The sequence below is a fragment of the Musa acuminata genome, chromosome BXJ2-9 (assembly GCF_036884655.1).
Source record: "Musa acuminata AAA Group cultivar baxijiao chromosome BXJ2-9, Cavendish_Baxijiao_AAA, whole genome shotgun sequence".
NCBI classification, from domain to species: domain Eukaryota; kingdom Viridiplantae; phylum Streptophyta; class Magnoliopsida; order Zingiberales; family Musaceae; genus Musa; species Musa acuminata.
In genome coordinates, this window is record NC_088346.1 from 15,193,014 (window position 1) to 15,203,104 (window position 10,091).

Genomic DNA, 10,091 nt, shown 5'->3' on the forward strand with positions numbered 1-10,091 from the left:
CAAATCCCCAAAACTTAACAGATACATGTGTAAAACTAGAGCATGTAGTACACAAATAACCACCTTGTACTTCTTACAGTGTACAAACAGACACAAGTAGGAAATGTCCAAAGAGCGCACAGGGAATCCATCTTTAATGCAAATTTCACTGCCCAATAATACAAACATACAATGACAAGACATATCCAAGTATAAATCTAATGCTTGGTACCAAAATTTCCAGAAACGTAATGCAATCAAAATTTTCATTAAGAAATTAAGTTACAGTAGAAACAGATAAGGGAAAGGCTGACATCTAGAAATCCCCCATATATCTAGCATATGCATAAAATGCCATGTATGTAAACCAAGAAGCTGAAAGGTATCCCACGAAAATATTGAAAACATTGCATGATAAAAAAATAAAATAAAATCACATGTAAAAGAAGCTTTATGTTCAGAACTCTCGTAAAAGAGAAACTAAAATTAACCTAAAGTTCTTTAGTGATCATAGATGGTCACAAAATATATCTAGTCCCTAGCCTCTGGTTAATTCATGAGCAAGATAAGAATTGAAACAAAAGAAAGACAGGCAACTAAAACAAAAGAAGTGCACCATAAAGGATCTCAACCGTCAGCAATGTCTCACAATGGAACGATAGAAACACAACAAAATCAGTTTCTCACTTGCACTCAACTCCAGCTTCAGCAGCCCGACGAGGCTTGCTCTTCCGCCGGCTCCCACTATGCCGAAAACCATTGGACCTTGTTAAATCCTCGTTTCTGGATTTTGATCCAACACCATTTTCCTCTATGATCGCATCAGAGTTCTCTTTTGCTTTTGAATATCTCTTTCGTTTCTTCCCAACCGCCACTGTTGAACCCTTAAGCTCTTTGTTTGGTGCAGTAAGCTTCATATCATCTTTCCCTTCTACCGTTTCAGTGTCATCTACATCAATGTCATCCTTCAACGGCTTCTGAGGCCTTCCTCTTCTCTTATATACAGGAAGCACCTCTTGATCACCACTACCTGGGTCCTCGTTACCAGTGGCCACTGCCAATTTCTTCCCCTTTCCTCTGCCTCGACCCATTAAACCCAAACAAGCAATTAAAACTTAAAACTACTCAGATGATTATCTATGCTGCAAAAGGAAAAAAAAAAAAGATTAAGGGGAAATCAGCTTAAATCCTAGAAGAATTATATTGTTGTCGTTATATCTACAATAACCACTAATAACCGAACTGCAATCTTTGCACCTTTAAACTGTTATGCTACAATTTCCAGTAAGAAACCACCAATTGCAAGATGCAGCAGAGAGGACATTAGCCAGGATAAACCTAATTACCAATACGGCATACAGAAGAACTCAGATCAAGCATCAAAAATTCATATGAAGAAGCATCAAAGAGGTGAAATATGCAATGAAAATAAGAAATCCCAAGTAAGAAACTAGATCAGAGACTTGATTGGGTGAAGAAGCAGCCAAGGAACTCAAGATGGACTCAGAAATTTCAAGAAAAAGAATTAAATTAGTAAACTGGGTGATAATAACGATAAAGCCGTGTTGATGACCATCAGAAACCAGAAATTAGACGACCATATCGTATGCATAACAAAGAAAGACTGCTCTTTTCGGAGAAGTACGATCCTCGTCGACTCCACCACACGAGAGTTTCATCTGTGGATAGGAACATGCAGCTCCCAAAGAAGCACTTCCACAAGCCGCAGAGCAAAAGAAAAGATGAATCAATTTTCAAGAAACATCTCGGATGTTCACCATCGAAGTATGCCAAATCCTTTCCGTCTTATAAGCTGAAATCAGAGCGCGCTCTTGAACCCCTAAAGTTGTAGTCTAACATCAAGCATAAAGGGAAAGAAACAATCTTGGTCATCCAAGTAGGAAAAATCGACGTCTTTGGGCGTGAGAAGTCTTAAAAAACTGACCTTCTATAACCATCCGCTGTTCACCATCACCCTCTAGCATCCATTTCCTCCGCATCTGATGAGGAACTAAGAAATCAACGTAGGAAGAATCAACAAGATGGGATTTTTATGGTTCGACCAGCATAAAGGTGGTGAAAGATAGGTTCTTGGTGGAGAGAATGGAAACTCGATTCAAATTTGATGGAACAGGGGCTGCGATTTCCAGGAGGCCGGAAAGGATCTGAGAGAAGCTGAGCAAAGAAACCAGCGGAAGAGAAGTATGTGTTGAGAAGATATTTCCGTTCTTTGGTTGGCCAAAGACAACAAGAATCTACCATAAAACAAAAGTGCCCACTCGTTTCTTTTATATATAAAAGTAAAAAATATATATAACAGTAATAAATATAGAAGCTTGCTATTGGGAAGCTTTTTCATATTGACAATCCGTTCCTAATTACCATCTCCCAAAAATAAATAAATAAATAAATATATATATATATATTTTAATAACTTAATTATCAATTATATTTTTATTTTTACAATAACTTATTTTATTCATCATAATCCTAACTGTATAGATACCGCTCCCTTACTTGGAATCCTAAAATAACTATTAGGAGATTACTATCTATGATCTCCTGCTATTATTTATAATCTTATTTTAATTTTTTTTTAATATTTTCTAATTTTTTATAAATAAATATAAATAAATATATATATTTAGTAATCCTCCTCTTCTTTCTCCTTTCTCCTATACTTGTAATTGAAGAGTGGTTGGACTAAGTGATGACGAGAATGAAATAAGAGGGAAGAAAAAAAAAAGGATAATCATTGTAAATAGTAAAAAAATATTTTAGCACGAGACTATCGACAACAAAGAAATTGTCAATAGTAAAAGGAGGGCCGTAAACAGTAAGTCATGAGACTAGTTGATGAAATTATCAAAATAAAAACACCCCCCCATTCGGATTCGGGTTGACGTGAATCAACCCACTCCGTTCATCGGTCGTTACGTAACGACAGAATTTCCCTCGGGGCCCACGTCGTTGGTTGCCTCCTGGCGAGTGGGACCCACGCTCGTGGGGAGATACCCCGTGGTAGCCACTGGAAATGGAGATCCGACGCGCCGGTCTCGAACGGATCGGTCTGGTGTTTTGGATCAAGGCGGTGAGCTCAACTCAACTCAACTCGGTGTTCCTGCAAAAAGAGAAAAATCCACGTTGCTTGGCGTACGGACGGCTCTGATCGCAATTAAATGTGGGAAGGGTGACGTTGGTCCGGTGATGCGTTCTTACATACGGACGGAATAGGTGGCATGGGTTCCCACTCTACCGAACATATGATGTGGGCCATCGTGGCAGCTCAGCACCCTGACGCATATCGCTATCCCAGCAGAACCGAGAATGTAGAGATCCCCCCATGTAAGGTAAGGTGGTTTGGAGCTTGAATCTGGTCGAGTCCCCAACCCGTTCACTCATACATCACCTTCAATTTTTCAGTTGAGGAGGAATCATCATTGCCTATTCCATAGGATGCCGCCATTAATTAGATGGATAAACAAATTTATGAATAATTCGATAGAATGTTCAGTAAACAAATGAGGTGCAGTTAATTTTAGCTAGCAGCTTACGAGTTAGTCGTGTGGCGGCGCATGCATTACCGAGGAAGGAGAGGGATCGCTACCTCTGCGACCGTCCAAGTATATCGAAAGATTAAGAAACGGTAAAAGGTATCTATATATATAAAGGTACCAGATAGATAAATGATTGATGGGTTGAAGAAGATTAGTAAACGTGATTTTACTGCAAATAGCTCAACAAGTTTAATTCAGAAGGTCTAAAGGAAATAGACACGCTTCACGATCATCTTACATCTGCACATTAACACATACTCTTCACATCTTCATCCCAGAGACAAAAAAATCACCTAGGTTGAATTCAACTTATCCAAGAAAAAAGGTGTCTTTGTTTTCGCATATATTCAGAGTTCTCAACGAGCTTCATGCTATCTAATATTTGAACAAGTCACCCTAAGCAGTTTTACCAGCATTCAGAGTCCTTGAAGATGGTGATTTCTTCAAGGTCTCATAAAAATCAATCTTAGCGGAACATGCAAGGATACTGCTAAGAGCTAATTGTATGCTTTAACCCTTCCTCTATCGCTCAGCCAATTGTAATTGTACCTTCGATTTGTTCTCTGAAGGGATAACCCAAATCAGTTACAAGAAAGGAAGGAAATCTTGCCCTCTTCTCTGGGACATGTATCTTCTGATTTAGGATGTGCAGAGATAATTTGATCTCATGGGATACGCGTCCAATCCCAATTTTCACCGATAAGTCCTGGAATTCATCACCATTGACACGGAATACTGTTAAGAGTGCCAAAGCCGCACTGACAACTTCCTTCTTATCTCTACGTGACCATTCATTATCATCACAGTTTTACTAAGACCCAATCCCTCGTAAGCGCAAAACTTTTTGATTCCAAAATTCCAAAGTCACACCTGAAAACCTCAGCGGCTTCTTTGTACATTTTTCCAATCTTCCCACCGGCAATGCCATAATTGCAGAGAACATGATAGCTCTCAGTCAGTTCTTCATCATCGGAAAGGAACATCAAATCCTGGCGAAGAAATTAGATAATTTCACTTGGTTTCAGACCGATGGTCTCAAAGAACCGAGACGACATCGCCCTCCCAATGTTCTCCTCGTTCTCTACATTCTTCAAAAGCTTGGAAAGAAAAGAGAGTGCCTGCTCATGTGCTCTGAGTCAGTCAAGTCTATGCCTCTCGTGCCATGAAGGTAATCCATAAGAGTTCCCTGGACCTCGGCGATAGCACGACTAATACGACTACTAATCTGTGATTCTCCAGAAGCTACATCAGCGCAAAAACCCCTGAAACCAATCAAAGACACGGAATACGGTGATGAATAAGTGCTGCCATGGTCAAATATCGGATTTTTCGTATTAAAGGATGGGTTTTTGGTAGCAAGAACTCTGCTTGTCTCAAAACAACAAAGTAATCTGCTTGGCGATGCAGGGAGTTCCTCCAAACGAAATCGGCGAAGCCATCTGACAATCGAACTTCCAAGGGCGTAATTTGCAACGAAAAAAAGGAACGGTTACCTGAACACCTAAGGGATTTGAGCGTCTTCCGAGTTTGGGCTGACAGCTCATGGTTCAGCCCATAGTGGGTTTGAACAACCCATATCTCACCTCCTTTCTTAACCTAACCCTAATTTATATTAGGGGGTGTGGGGGCTACGAAAAGATTAGAAAAAACTATAATAATGAGGGGAATATAGTGAGACTGTTCTCAATCATCTAGTAGTGTTCTCATCTTAGTTAAATCAAATCTACAGTAAATTCTTGTTGTGATTACTTGAGGGAGAATTTAGATATTGTGCACAGTGATGTGATTCTTGTATCCAGTTATTCTCTTGTGATTGTTCCTAGGGTTTTGAGCAAGAGATTGATATTTGTATATTCATTATTCTCATAGTGGATTATCTCTAGTTTGTCCCGTGGTTTTTACCCTTCACAATGGAGGGGTTTTCCACGTATATCTTGATATTCTATTTGATTATAATTTCGTTTAATTCCGTTGTATGTTATGGCCTGCTAGTATTTGTTCATATACAAAAGTTATTTCACTTTATATCCCATCAATTGGTATCAGAGTAGGGTTGTGGTGATTTAATTTTATATTAGAACATGGAGGCCAATAGTGTTTCTCGCATGATTAGTTTAAATTGAAACAATTAGATGATATGAAAATCAAGAATGAAAGATCTCTTATATTATAAAGATTTGTGTAGATCTTTGTAGGAGGATAGTGCAAAACTCACACCTATGACAGATGATGAGTGGAAGAGCTTAAATCGAAAAATAGTTTGGTTTATTCGATAGTGGCTTGATGATAGTGTCTTTCACCATGTTTCTACTAAAATTTTTGCATATTCTCTTTGGAAAAAGTTGGAAAGTCTCTATGAAAGAAAAACAACTGGCAACAAAGCTTTTTTGATCAAAAAACTTGTGAACCTAAAATATAGAGAGGGTGTTTCTATTACTAAGCATTTGAATAAAATGCAGAGTATCACTAACCAGTTATTCTTTATGAAAATGTCTCTTGATGATGAGTTGCAGGCATTGTTCCTTCTCAATTCATTACCGAAAAGTTGGGAGACACTAGTGGTTTCCCTCAGTAATTCTGCGCTAGATGGTGTTGTCACCATGAGTCAAGTAACAAGCAGTTTGTTGAATGAAGAGTTAAAAAGAAAGAATTCAGCAACATCTCAGAATGATTCATAGGCACTTATCTCAGAGAACAGAGAAAGGTCAAAGTCTAGAAGCAGTTCACGCATGGGTAGAAGCAAATCAAGATCAAGAAAAGATATTATTTGTTATAACTGTGGTGAGAAAGGACATTACAAGAACCGATGTAAGCAACTTAAGAATAGCAAGAAAAAGGAAAAAGAAGTGGAGTCTACAGAGTCAAAAGATAATATCACAACTACAAAAGATAATATCACAACTACAGTGCAGGGTGGTGATTATTTGATTTTGTCTCATTTTGATGATATTTTTTCTTGTGTGTATTAGGATCTTGAATTGGTGATTGACACATGTGCTTCTTATCATGCTACACTATGGAGAGAGTTTTTTTGCTACATACAAGTATGAAAATTTTGGTGTTGTCAAAATGGGCAACTATGGCATGACAGATATCATTAGCATGGGTGATAACCATTTAAAGACCAACCTTGGTTGCAAGTTGGTGCTTAAGGATATAAGGCATATCGTTGACTTGAGGTTGAATTTAATTTCAGTTGGAAGGCTAGATAATGAAGACTATGATAGTGGATTTCACAAAGGGCAATGGAAGCTCAGTAAGGGTTCTCTAATTATTGTTAGTGGAAAGAAATATCATACTTTGTACAGGTTACAAGCTAAAGCTTATGGTGAGCAGTTAAATGCTACAAAGAAAGATTTCAGCATGGAGTTGTGGCATAGGCAACTGGGACACATGAGTGAGAAGGGGTTGCAAGCTCTTTATAAGAGAGAAGTATTACCAGATCTCAAAGGTATATATTTGAATCCTTGTATTGATTGTTTGACTAATAAATAACATAGAGTTTCATTTGCTAGTCCTGCTATGTCTAGAAAAATGCATGCCTTAGACCATGTTTATACAGATATATGTGGTCCTTTGAGGATAAAAACTCCTGGTGGATCTATTGATGTTCTTGGTATAAGTAGTATACTTTATTTTGTTACTTTTATAGATGATTTTTCCAAGAAAGTTTGAGCTTATGCTTTAAAGACCAAAGATCAAATTATTAATGTCTTCAAAGAATTTCATGCCAAAGTTGAAAGTGAGACAAAGAGGTAATTGAAATGCATAAGATCAGATAATGGTGGTGAGTATACAGTATTGTTTAATGATTATTGTAGGTCACATGGTATCCAACATGAGATGATAGTTCCTGGTACACCTCAGCATATTGCTATTGTAGAGAGGATGAACCGCACCATCATGAAAAAGATCAGATGTATACTTTTACAAGCAAAGCTACCCAAAAGATTTTGGGATGAGACTTTAAGGACTACAGTTGATGTGATCAACTTGTCACTATGTATAGCCCTAGATGGTGATGTTGCAGAGCATGTATGGTCAAAGAAAGATGTTTCCTATAGGTATTTGAGAGTATTTAATTGTTGTGCATTTATACATGTTCCAGATAATGAGAGGTCTAAGCTAGATAGTATGACAAAAGAATGTATTTTTCTTGGCTACTCACATGATCATTTCGGTTACAGGCTTTGGGATCCAGAAAAGCAGAAGGTGTTTAGAAGCAGAGATGTGATCTTCTTTAAGGATCAAACCTTTGAGGATTTGAAGAAGAAGACATCGGCCAAGATTTCTATAGAAGGATTAGCAGATTGTGACCTAGTTACTCCTCCAATATATCAGGCTGATGGGGGAGATGTGCAGGAAGATGGTGTAGAGCTTGATGTTGATCTACCTATAGGACATGTTAAGCAAGAAGAAGTTAGAGAGCAATTTCCCATAGAACCTCAGTTGAGAAGATCTTCTAGACAACCTTCCAGAAGATACTCTATAGATGAGTATGTGATGCTTACTAATGTAGGTGAACTAAAGAGTTACCAAGAAGCAGTTGAAAGTGAGCAAAAAAAGAAGTGGTTAGTTGCTATGCAGGAAGAGATAGATGCTCTTCAGAAGAACCACACTTATGATTCGGTGCTACTACCAAATGGAATGAAGGTCTTGAAGAACAAGTGTGTTTTTAGGTTGAAGACTCAAGAATATTATTTTCAACCAAAGTACAAAGCTAGATTGATTGTGAAAGGCTTTGGTTAAAAGAAATGTATTGACTTTGAAGAGATTTTTTCTCCTATTATTAAAATATTTTCTATTCATGTTGCTTTTGGTATTACTACTAGCCAGGACTTGGAGGTTGAGTAGTTAGATGTGAAGACAACTTTCCTTCATGATGATTTGGAGGAGAAAATTTATATGTGTTGAATCTCGTATTTTGATGATGAAATCACTTGATATATGTTTATGATTTAATCTGTGTTTTGAGTGACGCAGGATGCTTCGATCAGGATGAGACAATTCAAGCAGGAAAATCATGTTGTGTCGGAGGAATATATCAGAAGATTGGACGTCGGGCCGGTGGATCGGTCGACGTATCGACATAAGGCTTCGGGCCAAGAAGAGCGAGTATTGTGCCAAGGATATCGGAGTTGCGGAGTCAACTAGCCGATTGAGCAATAGGCTGCAGGAGAGGACGATGCGCCGAAGAATCAGATGAAGCGTCGAGGGACCAATGACATGCCGGACAACTTGGTTAATTGCTTAGGATTAATTGTCTCGATCGAAGTTTTATTTTAAGTGTGCAGGATTAACTACGATGGAAGAAAGACATGCAGTAGGAGTTGCGCCGAAGTCAAGACAATGATCACGTTGGGAGTTCGAGAGTTCGACGGAAGTTCGGACAATCATCGAAGGTTCTGCGGGAACAAATCCGAGAAGTCCATGAGCTTGCCAAAGAAGCTCGTTGGAACTCGCCAAGTGGATCATCGCAAGTCCAGGAGTTTGCCGGAAGTCCGCAGGAGCATCACCGAGGGTTCATCGGATGATTGACGGAAGTTTGCCGGAAGCTCGCCGAAAAAAGCGATTGACGCACTAGAGCAAGCTGCAGTAAATGTCTTAGGAAAAATCGTAGTTAGCACATTGATTAAGTTGGAAATGGGAGGTGATCCCATTAGCTTAATCTTGGGGCAATTGGGCCCTTGAAATATCCAAATTGGGCCGAATGGATCAACCCATTCGGACCCTGATTTCTGCCAGGCGGTTGAACCGCCCAAGGTAGGAGGTTGCATTGCCTGGGCTCAGTCTCCGAGCGAGACTGGGAGGTGCAACCGCTCCAGCCAGGCGGTGGCACCGCCTGGGGCTCAGTCTCCGAGCGAGACTGGGCGGTGCAACCTCCCTTGACAGGAGGTAGCACCGCCTGAGCTCAGTCTTCGAGCTCTGCCAGGCGGTACAACCGCCTCAGTCAGGAGGTGCAACCACCTGAGCTCAGTCTTCGAGCTCTGTCAGGAGGTGCAACCGCCCTTGACAGGAGGTAGCACCGCCCAAAGGATCAGTCTTCGAGCTCTGCTAGGCGGTGCAACTGCTCTAGTCAGGAGGTGCAACCGCCTTATCCCGGAATTCCGGGAATTGACAGTTTTGAGCTCCAAATTTGAACTGGGTTGGGGCCTATAAATACCCCACCCATTCAGCACTGAAAGGGCAGTAATTCAACACCGAAATCTTGATCCTTTTCTGTGATTCTTAGAGCTCAAAATTGTTGTAAAGCCCAAAAGTTCTTCTCCCTCTATTCTTCCAAGTTCTGAGTTGTAAAGAGAGGAGAGAAAATTCTGTAAGGGTTGTCTCTTAAGCCCGTCAAAAGGAGTGAAACTGTAAAAGGGTGGTTGGCCTTCGCCTATTGAAGAAAGGCCTCTAGTTGACGTCGGTGACCTCGTCGGTGGAGGAAGCCAAAAGTGGAGTAGGTCAAGATTGACCGAACCACTCTAAATCTTGGTTTGCATTTACTTTGAGCATAGTATCTTTACTGCAAACCTCCTCTGAAGCTTACTGCTTTCTGCACATATATGATCG

General features: G+C 39.7%; 1 protein-coding gene across 9 annotated transcripts; it reads right to left on the bottom strand.

Moving 5' to 3' along the window:
• Positions 1-576: 576 nt before the first annotated feature.
• On the bottom strand, positions 577-2,235 carry LOC135584437 (uncharacterized). 9 transcript variants are annotated; one of them, XM_065126027.1, is made up of 4 exons: positions 1,925-2,235; positions 1,758-1,832; positions 1,237-1,317; positions 577-1,121 (listed from the first exon to the last, which is right to left on the bottom strand). In XM_065126027.1, exon 4 carries the CDS (start codon positions 1,068-1,070, stop codon positions 663-665), a length of 408 nt encoding a protein of 135 aa, XP_064982099.1. In that variant the 5' UTR covers positions 1,071-1,121; positions 1,237-1,317; positions 1,758-1,832; positions 1,925-2,235; the 3' UTR covers positions 577-662. The 9 variants fall into 9 exon arrangements, with proteins under 9 accessions (XP_064982099.1, XP_064982104.1, XP_064982105.1 ...); XM_065126032.1 differs by lacking the exon at positions 1,758-1,832; XM_065126033.1 differs by lacking the exon at positions 1,237-1,317 and having other exon boundaries at positions 1,758-1,819.
• Positions 2,236-10,091: the final 7,856 nt, after the last annotated feature.

Bases quoted from the DNA above. Each gene is read 5' to 3' on its own strand.
- LOC135584437 (XM_065126028.1), bottom strand. From the start codon at position 1,070: ATGGGTCGAGGCAGAGGAAAGGGGAAGAAATTGGCAGTGGCCACTGGT.